The sequence below is a fragment of the Delphinapterus leucas genome, chromosome 6 (genome assembly GCF_059928025.1).
Source record: "Delphinapterus leucas isolate spDelLeu-1000000601 "Yukka" chromosome 6, BTC_Dleu_Yukka2, whole genome shotgun sequence".
Lineage (NCBI taxonomy): Eukaryota > Metazoa > Chordata > Mammalia > Artiodactyla > Monodontidae > Delphinapterus > Delphinapterus leucas.
In genome coordinates, this window is record NC_143134.1 from 55,854,767 (window position 1) to 55,872,130 (window position 17,364).

The 17,364-nt window shown below is 36.8% G+C and overlaps 1 protein-coding gene across 2 annotated transcripts in view; it reads left to right on the forward strand.

Annotated features, from left to right (window-relative positions):
* MLLT3 (MLLT3 super elongation complex subunit) overlaps positions 1 to 17,364 on the forward strand; it is a 257,641-nt gene that overhangs the window by 141,255 nt on the left and 99,022 nt on the right. For both annotated transcript variants that reach the window (XM_030763806.2, XM_089913180.1), the window contains one exon: positions 9,313 to 9,456. In XM_030763806.2, the coding sequence (XP_030619666.2) occupies positions 9,313 to 9,456 (144 nt within the window). The remainder of the gene's footprint in view (positions 1 to 9,312; positions 9,457 to 17,364) is intronic.

The window sequence follows — 17,364 nt, forward strand, 5'->3', positions numbered from 1 at the left end:
TTTATAAAATGGGGATAGGATAAGTGTATCTACCTCATAAGGTGGCTAGGAGGATTAGATTAAATAAAGTTATGCAGGATTTTTAGAATAATGCTTCATATGTAAGTAAGCACTTAGTAAATGCTAGCTGTTATTTTTAATCACCCTGTTTCTTCCTTTTATTCCAAGGTAATCATAGTTCCTGAAACCTGCCCCAAAGTGAGAGAATTCACATTTTTCTTTTTAAAGGAACTGAGCAATTAGAATGTTGTGTTATGCAAGCCAGTGCTCCGTGAAGTCTGGTCCTTGGACCAGAAGCATCAGCATCACCCAAGAGCTGGTTGGAAATGAGATTCTCAGGCTCTATCCCAGATCTACTGAATCAGAATCTCTGGGATGGGGCTTAGGAATCTGCATATTTACTGGCCTTCCAGGTGAAGAAACACCACAAAGTATGAGAACCTCTGATAAGCCACTCTTTAGTGATCAGTATCTTCCGCTGGAACAGTGTCCCACTGACTTTTTCTTTTTTTCTTTTTAATTGAAGTATAGTTGATTTACAGTATTGTGTTCTACTGGCTTTTTCAATGTATAGAAGGCCCAGCCTTCAATTCAGTAAAAATCTCTTTGTGATTAAGAGATAATTAACTTTTAAATAAGCTATAATGAAACTATCTTCAAAAGTTGGAATGTGTAGAAAATAGGGATAAATTTTACTTTTCATATTTCTTGTTTTTTTCAAGCCGGTCTCCTCATGTGCTACATTCCTGCTCCACGGCCTTCCTACACACATGATATCCCTGTTAATTATTTTTTCTTTATATTTATATTTTGGGTACGTATTTGGTGGTAACCTATTTCTGTGTAGTTAAATAGCTGAGTGCTTACTTTGTCCGTGGCAGTTTACTGAGCCCTTTACATATGTTGCTTTGTTTAGTAGGTTTATAAGAACTTTTGAGAGGTTATTATTCCTATTCTACAGGAAGGGAAACTGAGTCATGGAAAGATTACATGGCTTGTCCAAGGCCACACACAGTTGGAAAGTGTTAAAACCAGATTCTTGATCTAGATCTTTCTCTCCACTGGCAATTCTCTTGACTTCTGTGTCTTTGAAGCAGTAACTCTGCCAGAATAATGATTACCTTCCTCAGTAGTAACACCACTGAAATGTTCACGTGTTTTTCATCAAATCAGAATTTGTTGAGATGCATTTATGTCTGTTCATATGATATGCTTTCACATTTGATGTATGGATTTGTTTTTTCTCATGTCAAGATTTCCCTTAAGAAATTAGTTTTTAGCTTTCTTTTTTTTATTAAAAAAATTGAGATATAACTTACACACCATAAAATTCATCCTTTAAAAATGTACAGCTCTGTGGGTTTTAGTGTATTGTGCAACCATCACCACTATTTTGTTCTAGGACATTTTTCATCACCCCATAAAGAAACCTTGTACCTATCAGCAATCACTCCTCATTCCTTACTCTCACAGCCCCTGGGGTTAATCTATTCCCTTTCTCTGTGTAATATCCTATTCTGGCCAATTCTTATCAATGAAATCATACAATATGTGGCCTTTTGTGTCTGGCTTCTTTCATTTAGTAGGTTTTCAAGGTTTATCCGTGTTATAGGATGTACCAATACTTATTCCTTTTTATAACTGAATGCTATTCCATTGTATAAATAATGCCACATTTTTTCTTATATTTGTATTCATAATTTGATGGACATTTGACTTGTTTCCATCTTTGCCCTATAAATAATGCTGCTACGAACATTCATATACAAGTTTTTGTGTGGACATATGTTTTCAAGTCTCCTGGTTACACACCTAGATGGAGTTGTTGGGTCGTGTGGTAACTCTGTGTTTAATTTAACTTTTTAAAGAACTGCCAAACTGTTTTCCAAAATGACTGTACTATTTTACTTTCCTACCAGCGATGTGTGAAGGTACACTGAAGGCTTCAGTTTGGAAATAATGCTGCAATAAAGTATCTTCTCTCCTACTTTGTTTTTAACTTTTCTGGTCACTTTTACAAGCTCTCATTTCTTCAGAGAAATATATTTTCTGAACTGCCCAATTCCCTCCTTTACAGAAATAACTGGAATCTCCTCATCCGCCAGATTTAAAAAGAAAGTAAATGAAGGATGAAGAGGCTGCAAGTAATGTGTGCACACGTGCGCACACACAAATGCAGTCGTCTTGGTACTTTGGGTAGCAATTCTTATGACTGAAAGACATATTATTTATTCACTTTGTGAGGAATTTTTAGTTTCTTAAAATATGAAAGAAGAAAGATGCACCTGAGATGGAAGACAGTTATTTCTTTGGGGCCATTGTAAAATAGACATTCAGCTGACCACTGTGTAGTAGATACTCTGTTTAGTGTCCAGATTAGCTGATTTTTATTTTTAGATTTTCTTTAAGATTTTATACATAATAATTATTGCTTTTTTCACAGGTGCACAATGAAACATATTTCAGTGTTTGTAATATGAAAAAGTAGTATACACCTAATTGTAGAGATGTGGATTAATTACTGATGGGTTAATAATACACAAAATGCTATTTAGCAATTAATGTAGCAAGATGGATAAGTCTCAAAAACAAAAATGATGATTATATATTATATGGTTATGATATCACTTATGTATGGTTTTATAAACCACTGAAGCCAAGAATAAATGAGGTGATGGAGACACATATGTAGTACAAGAGCATGAGTTGAAAGGACAGCACAGGAACTAAAGGGCATGGCTTACTAGGGAAGGAGGGATGGAGAAGCTCATATTTACAAAATTTTATTTATTTAAAGAGAAACGTAAACTAGCATGGTGAAAGTGTTAACATCTCTTTAAACTCAGTGGAAAATGTATGGGTGTAGTGTTTTAAATACTTTTCTTTATGTTCTTAATTTTTTAATTAAAATGATTGCTCTGTCATCTCTTTTTAATTTATCTTCTTAGAGTGTCTTAGAAACCAAATTTTTGCTATCTTCCACTCTGGATCTCCATCCTACTGAAATGATCTATGTGTGAAAATTTAATAGGTCTAGGCTGTTGCTCCAGAATGTTCATTTCATTTCTTCTGAGTGTATATTATTTTATTTATCCCTGGAGTTTACTCAACTCTGTCTTGTAGAAAGAACATCCATTATAATAATGGTTTATGAAAAAGTATTATTTCAAGTTTGCATAGGAGATGAGAGGAAGCAGCAAAAAGACCTCCACCTGATGTTGGAAGGGGCCTGCCACTGCATATTCAGTGTATAATATCACCCTGCCCTTGGTCCCATCTCCATCCTTGTACTTTTCTCGCTTATAATAAGCTTGTCTTCAGTTTTGCTCACTTATTTGAGAGGTCAGAGTCAAGAGGGGTGGTGGAGTGTCAGTGCTTCTTATGAGTTCATGTTTGTTTATTCTCTTATTTTGTGTTTGTATTCAACAAAACAAGCCTATCCATGAGAATCTGTGTGTTTCAGAAACTAAACCAACAGGCCCACTGAAACATAATTGACTGTAGCACTTCAGGTTTGAAAGGATCCCGTGCTTCTCTCTTTCATTCTGTCCTCAGAAAAGTACATGAGTGAATGTCAAGGACTGAAGCAGACTGAAAGGGATAATTTGATATTGCCAAAACCAGGTTTCCACCCTCTAGGGAATGTATCAGCTTTATATGGAGAATAAATACATGCTTCCTTGTTTGAACTTTGAAGAAGAATCTTTTCTATGGAGCATAAATTGACATTATATTGATGTCAGCTCTCTAAGAAAGATATTCAGTTGGTCAGACCACAAATTTATGGTTACTTTTTACTTTCTATTAAAAAAAAACTTCAAAAGAAAATCACACTCAGGATTCATACAAAGATTGTCACTGTCTGTGGTACTTAGCCTTAGTTTTACTGAAAAGTAATTTTTTTTTTTTTGGTTTTAAACTGGTGTGAACTGTAAAGTGTTGTTACTACCTCACTCCTTTTCTGCTGGTAATTATTATATTCATTAATGTATTTTTCTCTTTAAAAAAGTATACTGGAGTATACTCCTAGTAAAAGTGAATGGAATAAAACTTAGGAGTTACTCCTTTCACTTCATTTAATCATTGTTAACTATTTGGTATAGCCTTTCCAGATTTTCCCCCATGCACTTGCATGGATAAAAAGTATGTCTATATAGAGATTGGCAAGGACATAATATATTATATTTTAATATTTTTTCTGTGACTTGCCTTTAATTCACTTAGCGATATGCCTTTCCAAGTCAGTTTTTAAAAATATCTGCATAGTATTCCATGATAATGATATACTTACATGCAGATCATCCCTGTTTTTTACTATTATAAACAATGCTACCATGAACATTTTATTTTACATCTATATCTGTCTCTATATCTTTGCACATATATTTGAATATTTCTGTGGAAGAGATTCTTAGTAGTAGAATTACTGGGTTAAACATTGCATGCATTTAGTATGTTGATAGATATTGCCAGTGTGTTTTCCCAAAGGCTTTACCAATTTACACTCCCAATTGTAAGGTAGAAAATGGCCCTTCTTATTTTTTAAATTAATTCTAAAGTTGTATTGACTATTTTACAATTTGGAGGAAAAGCAGGTAATTAGTAAAAATGGTTGTGATCATTACATTAATAAAGGAATGCTGTAACAGGGATGTCTAATTCAGATGGGGTTGGGAGGGTTAGGAAGACTTTTCAGAGGAGTTCATGCTTCAGCTAGGTCTTGAATGATGAGTTTGCACTAAACAGGTAAAGGATGGAAGTATGCTGGGAGGGAAGGCATTTTAGACAACGGGGAATACGACATGTGAAAAGCAAAATGAATGAGATAATATGAAGCACTGGGGAACAGCAAGTGCTTCAACATTGTGGAAGGACAGGGTAGAGTAAGAGAACAAAAGCAATGCAGGAAAGGTATTAAAAGACTATAATGGTTATTACCAGGAGGTGGGATTTCATCCTGTAGAAAATGATGAGCCGTTAAAGGCTTTTATATCAATGGGAAGATGTAATCTGATTTTTGTGTCAGAAAGATCACTCTCTTGTCATTGAGGTAGATAGAAAGGGGTAAGTTCAAAAACAGGGAGGCGACCAGATGACGAGTGATGAAGGTCTAAGCTAAGGCAGTAGTTATTGTGACTAGAGCAAAGGGCATAGATTTGAGAGTTCCTAAGGAGGAATACTAAACAGAACTCAGAGACCATTTGACTGTGATGAGTAAGGGAGAAGGAAGCGTTAGTGATGACTTTTGTGTATTTTACCCTTGGGAAGCAATTAAGATTTCTGTTTGTCATGATATAGAGTATAGGAGAAAGGACACATGAAGATAACTTCAGTTTAAGATAACGCATGAATTTGCTGTTGCTGCCGGTCACCCCAGTGGAGGTGTGGTTAAACTGGAACACAAGCATATGGCAGTCAAGTGGGAACTGGGCTGGAGGTAGAGAGGGGAGTCATTGTCATGAAGGAGGAACTAACTCCCTGTGAATGGGCGATGCCTCCCTGGGGAATTTTGCAAAAAGGTAAATGCATTTAAGAGTCAATGAAGAGGGGCTTCCCTGGTGGCGCAGTGGTTGAGAGTCTGCCTGCCGATGCAGGGAACACGGGTTAGTGCCGGTCAGGGAAGATCCCACATGCCGCGGAGCGGCTGGGCCCATGAGCCATGGCTGCTGAGCCTGCGCGTCCCGAGCCTGTGCTCCGCAACGGGAGAGGCCACAACAGTGAGAGGCCCGCGTAGCGAAAAAAAAAAAAAAAAAGTCAATGAAGAAAGAAGGGAAGCTTGTGAAGAAAACTAAGGAGGAATGCCAGTAAGTGTGAGGAAGACCAGGAGAGAATGGCACCCTGATTAAGGAGAGAAGGAGCAAGTTTCGTGCCAGATTAGTAATAGAAGTGAGAGGTAGTGAGTACATGAGTGGAGACTGTGATCTGGGGAAGTTTGGATGAAGAGGTGAAAACCATGAATTTGTAGTAGGTAATGTCTGCATTCTGACAGTTGGAGGTGCTAAGACTTTTTTTTTTTTAACATCTTTATTGGAGTATAATTGCTTTACAGTGGTGTGTTAGTTTCTGCTTTATGACAAAGTGAATCAGCTATATGTATACATATGTCCCCATATCTCTTCCTTCTTGCGCCTCTCCCACCCTCCCTATCCCACCCCTCTAGGTGGTCACAAAGCACCGAGCTGATCTCCCTGTGCTATGTGGCTGCTTCCCACTAGCTATCTATTTTACATTTGGTAGTGTATGTATGTCCATGCCACTCTCTCACTTCATCCCAGCTTACCCTTCCCCCTCCCCATGTCCTCAAGTCCATTCTCTAGTAGGTCTGCGTCTTTATTCCCATCCTGCCCCTAGGTTCTTCATGACCTTTTCTTTTTTTTTTAGATTCCATATATATGTGTTAGCATATGGTATTTGTTTTTCTCTTTCTGACTTACTTCACTCTGTATGACAGACTCTAGGTCCATCCACCTCACTAAAAATAACTCAATTTCATTTCTTTTTATGGCTGAGTAATATTCCGTTCTATATATGTGCCACATCTTCTTTATCCATTCATCTTTGTCCATCATGTTGATGGACACTTATGTTGCTTCCATGACCTGGCTGTTGTAAATAGAGCTGCAGTGAACATTGTGGTACATGACTCTTTTTGAATTATGGTTTTCACAGGGTATATGCCCAGTAGTGGGATTGCTGGGTCATATGGTAGTTCTATTTTTAGTTTTTTAAGGAACCTCCATACTGTTCTCCATAGTGGCTGTATCAATTTACATTCCCACCAGCAGTGCAAGAGGGTTCCCTTTTCTCCACATGCTCGGTGCTAAGACGTTTTAGTCAAAAGAACTGGGTTCAGATCACTTTGTTTCATCAGGTGTTAGTAATATAACAAATTCTTTTATAAAAAAGGAAAAACATTGTTTTATTTGACTATGTAATTTTAGAAAATATTGTGTTTTTAAAGACCATAAACACCTCATACATTGCAGGTGGGATTTTAAAATGGTGCAGCCACTCTGTAAAACAGTAAGGCATTTCCTAAAAATGTTCAACACAGAGTTACCTTGTGACCCAGAAATTCCACTCCTAGGTGCATAGCCAAGGGAAATGGAAATGTATGTCCATACAAAAACTTGTACACAAATGTTCATAGCAGCATTATTCACAATAGCCCAAAATGGAAATAACCCACATTTCTATTTATTGACAAATATATAACCAAAACCTGGTATACCCATATAATAGATTATTATTTGGCCATAAAAAGGAACTGACACATACTACAACATAGATGAACCTCAAAGCCATCATGCTGAGTATAAGAAGCCAGTCACAAAAGAGCACATATTGTGTATGTATTTTATGTATGTTCATGTATTTATATGAAATGTCGAGAATAGGCAACTCCATAGAAGCAGAAGTAGATTAGTGATGCCAGGGGGTGTGGGATCTGTTGGACCACTAATGAGTTTGAGATATCTTTCTGGAGTAATGAAAATGTCCTGAAATCAGAATGTGGTGATGGTTTTATAACTCTGTGAATGTACTAAAACCCACAAAATATTATACTCTAAATGGGTGAATTTTATGGTGTGTGAATTACTTCTCAGTAAAGCTATTATTAAAAAAACATAAATAGCTGTTATCAAAAACACATAAAATCGCAAAGCTAATGACAAATGAAAAAAGTAACATTTCACAGAGATGGTTAATATCTATAATACACAGGGAGTTTTTTTATAAAGTAATAAATTCTAAGTGCTTTAATTTCCTCATCTGCCAAACAGAGCTGACAACTGACCCAAAGGAGAGCTATGAGAAGAAAATGAGATAAATGTTAAATACATAATATTGTTATTATTATCCTCAGTATTCATTTCCCCTTGGATGCCTGAGAATCTGTCTGTAGAGAGGTTTAAATGTTTAGCCAACTAAAGTAATGGCTGGAGAGTAGAACTCGAGTATCATGGAATTATAATCACTGTGTTCTCTTGGATATGGTGCTGTTTTGTCCTCCAGGAAAATGCCGTATTTTCATTCATTTCACAGACTTTATTGCATTGCTACTATGCATGGGGCACTAAACTAGTTGTTGAGGGTACAGTGAGGACTCAACCATTATTCCTGCTTTCAAAGATCTTATGATTTAGCAGGGTAAAGGGAGATAATAAGACAGTTACTCTAAGATGTTTCAAGGATAAGAGAGAGAGGCACACAGAACAGAGGAGGGGCAGTTGGGAGTGGAGTTCAAGGAAGGCTTCCCCCAAATAAAACCTGAATGGAGACGGATGAGTAGAAGTTATCCAGGTAAAGCAGAAGGTGGAGGAGTGGAGGTCGGCAGTGGAGGTAGTAATGTAAAGCAAGGGTGAAACCCAGAGTTAATCTAGAATGAGTAAATTCTGGGAGCAACCAACCACAATGTGTGGCTGGATCACCAGATGGGTGGAAGGGGTGTGGTGAGACATGGAACCAAGAGCTAGATTGTGAAAATCCTATGTGGCATTTAGGTGAGCTCAGATTTTTATTCTAATGGCATTGGGAACTTGTGAAATTTTAATCAAGGAGTGAAAATGGCTAGATTTTTGTTTCATATGGACAGTTTTGAGGCCTGAATGAAGAAGAAAAGTGATCATCTATCCTGAGGTAGGAAGAACTACTAGAGGAAGGAGTTTATAGTAGTTTGAGGAAGCAGTAAGAGCATGGCAGTATGGGTTAGACAGCTTGTTCAAGAAGTATTTAAAAGAGAAAATGTCAGCTGTTGATGATGGGTGTAGGCCCGTAGAGTGGGAAGGGGAAGGAGTGGCTTCAGGGGTGTCTTAGGTTTCCAGTTGGGTGGCGGTGGTGGTGGTGTCCTACCACTTGAGAGACTGCAAGAAAGATGATGAGTTTATTCTTTTTGGTTTTCCTCTAAGACAAGAAACTAATTTTTCACATGTTTCCATTTTGCTTTGTAGATAGTTCCATGGTGACTTTTCCCCCAGTACTTCCCCTTCTTTGACACTGTAGCTGTTAGATGTCTGGGTCTCTTTTCTTTCTTTTTCTTTTTTTTGAATGAATTTTTCTTGGCGTATAGTTGCTTTACACTATTGTGTTAGTTTCTACTAACTAGGAAGGGAATCAGCTATACGTATACATATCTCCCCTCTTTTTTTTTTGGATTTCCTTCCCATTTAGGTCACCACAGAGCGTCGAGTAGAGTTCCCCGGTGCTGTAGTCTGAGTCTTTTCTGATCCTTATCAGGAGTAAACCTTTGCTTTCCAAATTTCTATTTATGCCTAAGTCTCTGTTTTCCTTCTTATTTTTTTTAACCTCTAGGAAGAACCTAAGAAGGTTCGTTTTGATTATGACTTATTCCTGCATCTTGAAGGCCATCCACCAGTGAATCACCTCCGCTGTGAAAAGCTTACCTTCAACAACCCCACAGAGGAGTTCAGAAGAAAGTTGCTGAAGGCAGGAGGGGTACGTGACGCTTGGCTTGTGAAAAGCCTTTCCATAGAAAGCTAGTTGCTAGTGTGTCAAGAAGTACAGTAATGTTTTGAGAGAGGTAAAAGCAGTGAAGCACCTTAATGACCACGCTGTGGACTCATGGTTTGAGAAGAAGAGGTAATTAAACAATATTTTAAGTAGGTATGAGTCTGAAATTACATTGTTGGTTAGAACAGCCTTATAGTCTATGCAGTTCAACTTTATTTCAACAACAATCTAAAACCAAACTATCCTCAATTAAGAAAAGAACAATGCCTTAACTGTGTTATATCAGTGTACAGAAAAATTTTAAAGTTGAAAGTTACATCAAAAATTACATGAAAATAAGTTACTATCCAGATTTGCTTGGTCAAAATGAATAGAAAAGATGTGTACCCATTCAGATTACTTGTTTGGGTCATTTAAAAACACATTTTTGTTTGTTTGAATTGTGTGTAGGTAATAGATGGATTTTTCTTTTTAAGATAATGATAATATAGTGCCCAGGTGAATTGGCTAGGATGGGGAAAGGTTTTTAAGTGGAATTTCTCACAAGCATATGGAATGTTTGCTTGCAGTTTGTGCAGACAAACACTGTTGATGGGTCAGAATCTACTTTACATTGGATACTACTAGGATCATCAGCTTCTATTGAATACTTCAGATGAACTTCCTGTGTCATCTTATATGGGCAGTTCAGACCCCATAAAATGTGGTAGGGCGGTCTTTTCTTTTTTTTTTAGTTATACATTTTTTTCCTTTTTTTTTTTTTTTTTTTTTGCAGTGCATTCTTTACACCAGGATTTCCTTCACTTAGTTTTACTGGAAGGTTTTTGATAGTTTTTCATCCATGAGCTTATCATTATATGTAAGCATGTGTAGACCATAACTTCTCAAGATGCCTCATTTCACTGATAAACTCTACCTGAGGGCTTTGTAGGGAAGAATTGAATTTTATATAGCACAGAAGCCCTTTCCCTTTATGGGGATATGAATAACCACTTCGAGAGCCTCAGGAACGCTGTGGACCCTCTCATAAGAAAACCACCCATATATATATATAATTGTGTAAACACTTTGGGTTATATGTAACCCCTGGAGTCCATTTTTTTGGGATCTGTTTTGCCAAGCTCCTATCCTCTCAGCTGAACTATTGATACTAATATGCATTTGAAGTGTTACAGGTACTTTTACCACATTTCATTCCACATTATACTGTATGTCGGTAGATTATGGGTTAAATAGGTATTGATGGGCCAGCTTTGGAAATGAATGACCATTTGTAGTATTTTATGGGGAAATGCATCTTCCTGAAGAACTGAGCTTTTGTAATACAACTCGTTTTAAAGGTAGGGATTTATTATATGTTTATTAAGGAGTTTTTTTAAACAAACCCTATTTGATTCTTTTATAGTTATGTAGAGCACAGTGTGGGTGCTACTTATCTATGGCTATGCCCTTAAAAATGAGCCTGTCCATTTTAAATCCTAATCATACCCATTACGTTTCTTTTTATGAGCGTGGCATTTTATGCCTCTGATTATTCCTCTTGGGTATGAAGTTAGGTAGGTAATTGGAGCACGTGAATTATGGAGCTTGAGTACATCAGGCTTCTGATAAGGGTCGTCGGAAAAAGTAAATATGACACAAGAACTTTTTAAAACATCCTCTTAGTCCCAGAGTACTCAAAAGTTGTTTGTGAGCCAGAGAAGAGGTTACAGGTCAGTGATAATGTGGCAGAGTTCAGCACTGCATCCTGATAAGGTCTCTAGTAGATTTCTGTCTTTTTCTCCACTCAGCCTTTATCTCAGAATTATCATCCTTGACTTCTAACTTTCCTTCTTTGTGTTTCTTTAAGTGCTATTTGAAGCCTGCATGTTTTTTCCCTGTTAGATTTAGATTATGTCTTGACAACTCTAAAATAATAAGTTGAAATGTGAAATATTCGAGCACACCAGTTATTTGACATAAGTTCCTTAAGTGACTGATTCTAGTAAATTTTGTAGTAAAATTAAAAAATTCATTCGAAATACTAGTAATCCCATAGATTCTGTCCATTTCGCATGGGAGGATTAAAATAGTCTTTTATGGAAATGGGAGAATCTGAACTAGTAAACATTTTTTGTCTTACCAAGATTTTTGGATATAGTACCTTATGTTTAACACTTTAACATTTATCATTGTTAATGCAACCTATCATGGTGTTACTAACTTAGCCATTTTGATTTTATTAGAAATCTTTTTTTTAGCTTTTATGGAGATACCATTGACATATAACTTAAGGTTACAACATGTTGATTTGATACACTTGTATGTTGCAAAATCATTATCACCATAGCGTTAGCTAACACCTGCATCACATCACGTAATTACCATTTCTCTTTTGTGATGAGAACATTTAAGACTTACTCTTTTAGCCAAATTTCAAGTATATAATTCACTATTATTAACTGTAATCACCATGCTGTACATCAGACCCCCAGAACCTATTCATCTTATAACTGGAAGTTTGTGCTCTTTGACCCACGCCTCCCCTTCTCTCCCACCCCTCAGCCCTTGGTAACTACCAGTCTAGCCTCTGTTTTTATGAGTTTAACTTTTTCAGATTGCACATATAAGTGACATCATACAGTTTGTCTGACTCATTTCACTTAGCCTAATGTCCTCAAGGTTCATCCATGTTGTTGTAAATGGCAGGATGTCCTTCCTTCTCATGGCTGAATAATATTCCATCATACACACACACACACACACACACACACACATCTCCACATCTTCTTTATCCATTCATCTGTTGATGGACACTTACGTTGTTTCCATGGCTTGGCTATTGTGAATAATGCTGCAGTGAACATGAGAGTGCAGATATATCTTCAGTATCCTGTTTTAATGTCCTTTGGATATATACCCAGAAGTGTGATTGCTGGATCATATGTAGCTCCATTTTTAATTTTTTGAGGAATATCCATATTGTTTTCCATAGTGACTGCACTGTGGAGTTTACAATCCCTCCAGCAGTGCACAGGGGTTCCCTTTTCTCCATATTCTTGCCAATATTTACCATCTGTTGTCTTCTTGAGGATAGCCATTGTAACAGGTATGAGGTAATAGCTTATTTTGATTTGCATTTTTTGATGATTAATGATGTCAAGTACCTTTTCATATACCAGTTGGCCCTCTGTATATCTTCTTTGGAAAAATATCTATTCAGATTTTCTGCCCATTTCAAAATCATATTGTTTGGGGTTTTTTGGTATGAGTTCTTTATATATTTTGGATATTAATCTCTTACCACATATATGATTTGCAAATATATTCTCCCATTCTGTAGGTTGCCTTTTCATTTTGTTGATGGTTTCCTTTGCTGTGTAGAAGCTTTTCAGTTTGATGTAGTTCCACTTGTTTATTTTTGCTTTTGTCACTTTTGCTTCTCATGTCTATTAGAGATCTTCTGTTCATGACTGTCTCTCCATATAAACTTTTGTTTTGACTGGGTTTTGGAGTGAAAGGGGGGTGCTTTTGCTCCTTATACTTAAACATTACATATGTGACATAGAGGTATATGTTCTATTTTTAAAGGAAAAATTTGATCCCTTCTTCATAAGTACTGTGTGAAATCATTATGTATAGCTTGAGGCATGAGTAGGGTAAACTTACCATTTTGGCTGTGGTTCCTTCTCTTTCACTTTTTTCTTTGAAACCAAAAGTACATAGCACTATTAAAAGTAGAACTTGGCTTTTCAAGAGATCAGAAAGGTTGTTTTTAGAGCTGGCAGCATCTTAGAAAAATGCTTTTCAGCTCTCAGAAAGAAATGATTCCAAAGAATGTTTTGCCAGAAGAATCTTGAAAAATTGCAGATTTTTTTCTATTTCATAGCCTATAAGTCTATAGCTATATGACAGCTTTTTTTTGGTCAATAACATTCTCTTCTTTTCACTCTTTTTTTTTTTTTTTGACGTTGTAACTCTATTCTAAATACTATCAGAGAAATCTTGGTGTGCTTCCGCCTTGGAAGAAATGTACCCTGTGTTCTTCTCTTGAATAGCTCCCTGAAATTAAGGTTATCTTTGCTTTCAAAGAAAAGAGTAAAATTTTCATGGGGAGGGCATTTTTGGATTTAAACATTATTTTCTGAGAATATTGAAATACGGAATGAGTTTGTTTACAAGACCCTGAAGGTAGCTCTCTCTAAATGAGGGATGTCATTGGAACTTGCTAGGGAAACTGTAGATTTGGTTTACAAGCTAGCTCCTCTCAGGCCTATGTAAGAAAAAGAAGATAGGGGTCAGAAAATGGGAAATAATAATCTGAGTACTGGGAGGAGATGCCTTTGTTTTTTTTTGCGGTACGTGGGCCTCTCAACTGGAGACTTGTGGCCTCTCCCGTCGCGGAGCACAGGCTCCGGACGCGCAGGCTCAGCGGCCATGGCTCACGGGCCCAGCCGCTCCGCGGCACGTGGGATCTTCCCGGACCGGGGCACGAACCCGTGTCCCCTGCATCGGCAGGCGGACTCTCAACCACTGTGCCACCAGGGAAGCCCGATGCCTTCGTTTTGAGGTCTTATTTTCTTCTTTGGTTGGTAGGAGAGGTAGAGGACAGTGAGCAGTAAACTTTTGAGGGCAAAACTTGATGTCATCTATTTATACTTGAGTGTTAAGCAAAAGGACCAAATGTATCCCATTGAGAAGCACCTCTCACTTTCACTGCGATATTTCTATTTTTTTTTAAATGAACTGTTGAATCCCTGTAGAAGGATTTTCAAATATGCTCTTTATGATGTCAGGATTTTTTTAAAGGGTTATGATCACAATAGATGATTTTCTGTTTACTTGATCACCTTCTTAATAGCTGGAATTCAGTCATACTGACAAAATGCAGACGGATTTGACATCCATTACTTTTGATTGAAAGAGGATGAGTTTTTCTTTTGGGTGTTGGCAAAGCAACGATACAGTGTTTGTCATATAACTGAAACTTGTCATTTTACTAACTCGTCTCTCCGGATTTTCTTTTGGGAGGGAGTATGATACAATTAGAAATATTTTGAAATCAGGCAGATTTAAATTAAAACCTCATCTCTGTCATCTTCTAGGTGAATTACCCTGGGAAAATGTTTACATTCTTTTGAATCTCAGTTTATCATCCGTGAAATGGACAAGACATTGTTTTCTTCATTGGGAATGTGTAGCCATGGTGTGTGGCTCATAGTAGATACCCTGTCCCTTGATTCCTTTTCCTTTGATTGCTGGTTTAGAAAATCAGAGTTCTATCCATTTTTATATCAAGCACTTAAAAGTACAGTGGAAAAGGTTTGTTATGTAGTGTAAGCTACTCTAGTTTATTCACAGGAGTATGTGTTTAGCACCGGTTAGTGTGACCAGCACATTGATGGACACATGTTGGGTTTAAAGGGAATTGTCCCATTGTATCTTTTTTTTTTTAAATTTAATTTTATTTATTTTTTTATACAGCAGGTTTTATTAGTTATATGTTTTATACATATTAGTGTATATAGCCCATTGTATCTTTCTTCAAGGAATTTACATTCGGGCTGTTAGTATTTTGCTTGTATAAACTGAAACACAGGTCTGTTTGGAATATCATTTTTTTTAAGATGTCTGTTTTCATCAGAAAAATTAGGTGTTCTTACCATTGTTCTTACTTCTAACTTTCTAGCAGATTAAAAGCTTCTCAAAGCCCTAAGAAGATTTCCTAAGTAGTATGTTCAGCAAGTATATATGTGTGCATCCTTGTGCTTCTATGAAGAAAGCACAAAAGGGGCAATCATCTTTGGAGAATTGAGTTTGTTTTACAGCTGCTCCCTTTTTTTGGCCTGGAAATCAAGTGGTCTGCTTTGGTTCTGTTGTTCTTTATAGGATGGTGGTAGGGTGTTGGTGGGCTTTTTTTTCTTTTTCTTTTTTTCTTTCCTCAATTAGACAGGGCAAAGTCTAAACGTGTTGTTCAGTCTATTTCTGAATCACTGGCCAGCAGTTAATTTTGAGGACTGAAAATTAAAACTAACCACAGCAGTTGTTAGAACTAGGGTTTCTACAGGCAGAAATCCAATTCTGTTCAGACACCACCTGTTTCAATAGGACATTTCAGACGCCCATTTGGCAAGATTTGCTGGAGAAGACATGGGGAACATGCTTTCAGTCTGTGTTAAGTCTGCAGCATAATGCAGCCCTGTTTCTCAAAGTGACAGTTGCATTTATATCTGATATGTTTTTGCAAGGAATAAATTGGAATCTTTCTGAAGCACTACTTATTGTGAAGTAGAAATCAGATCCACTGTGGACCCCCCAACAAAGGGTTTTGGTTACTAAAGGGCCAAAGGGATCTTATGATAAGGAGCGTTCACTAATGCAGCCATGTCAAGCCATCTGAACGTAGCATTTTATCGCAGGGTTCTGGAATGAATCTTGTGTAGGATGGTTTAGTATTTCCTTTTGTAGGAGAGTTCAGAACACTTTGAGTTTCTAAACAGTATAGATCGCATTCTCTTCCTCTCAAATTTTAATTTTTTTGAATAGGTAAATACACATCCAATACAAGATGACATATAGTGAGCCTTTCTTCAGGCCACCAATGATGCTATAGTGAATAACCTTTTATATAGTTATTTGTGCACATGGATGAGTGTATCTGTAGGATAAATTCCTGGGAGTAAAATCGTGGCTCCAAGGCAAAGTGGAATTTAAATTTTGATGGACATTTACAGATTGTCTGCCAAGGATGTTATGCTACTCTATGCTTGCATCAACAATGTGTAAGAGTGCCTATTTCTCCACCACAGTGATTCATTAAACATCTTTCCGCCAATCTGATGAGTGAAAAAATATCTCATTTTTAATTCACATTTCTCTTATGAGTGATGATGAGCATCTTTTCATATGTTTAAAGCCATTTTCATTTCCTTTCAAATACCGCATTTTAATGTATTTTAAATTGGAAATATTCTGAATGTTTCGGTTCAACTTAAATTTATGAATACTCATCCCACATACTTACATTTGGAAAGGTTACAAAAAGATATGGAAGCCTCTTTAACCAAGGTCTGTATTTTCAGGCATTCTTCAGCGTGTAACAAATTATGTTCTTAGGAACTGATTTATCAAGACTTTGGCTTCTAAAAATATGTGGCTTTTGTGGCAAACTCATCTTTACGGTGCCCAGAGATGGATAGCTGGCTGCTTATTTTAAAAATAACTCAAAGAAAATAATACATAGAAAATTATTTTAGTGGCTGTTACTGGACAGCTTCACTGGATTTTTGGATATTTGTTTGGGGACAAGTGTGCCTTTCTGTTATTTTTCGATATATATCATCCTATAAATGTCTGCCTCAAAAGATAAAAGGATGCTGCTGTTTTCACCAGCACTGATAAAAGGTGATTTATTTAAATAAATGTAAGATCAAGCAGACAGCCTCATCTGTTCGGTTGTTTCTCAGAGTTGAGGTCAATTTTATGTCATATTTAGTATTTTCTTCTTTCTGTTTCTTTGGCTCCTGCCCCCCTGCCCCCCACCAAAAGTGTGTAAAATTAAATCATGAAAGTAGAACATACATATAAATGATAACTAGAATGTCCAAGTTATGAGATCAATTATAAAGTATGATCATGATAGTGTTATGTCACTCAGCATACTTAGTGGTTAATTTATGGTTTAACGTCTTCTGAAAGTCGCATAATTTGTTTGAAGGACAGTTAAAGACCTTTGAAAATATGCACCAAAAAGCATCTCTGGTATAAATCTTGCTGCCTTCATTTGTTCCTTTCTTCCCGATTACCTGTTTACCTTTTCAGTAAGGAGGGGAAAAATAGGAGCACACTTTTCACTCAATCCAAAGCTCAGATATTTTTTACTGCATAAGTTGAGTAAAGGCTAAATGAAAAAGA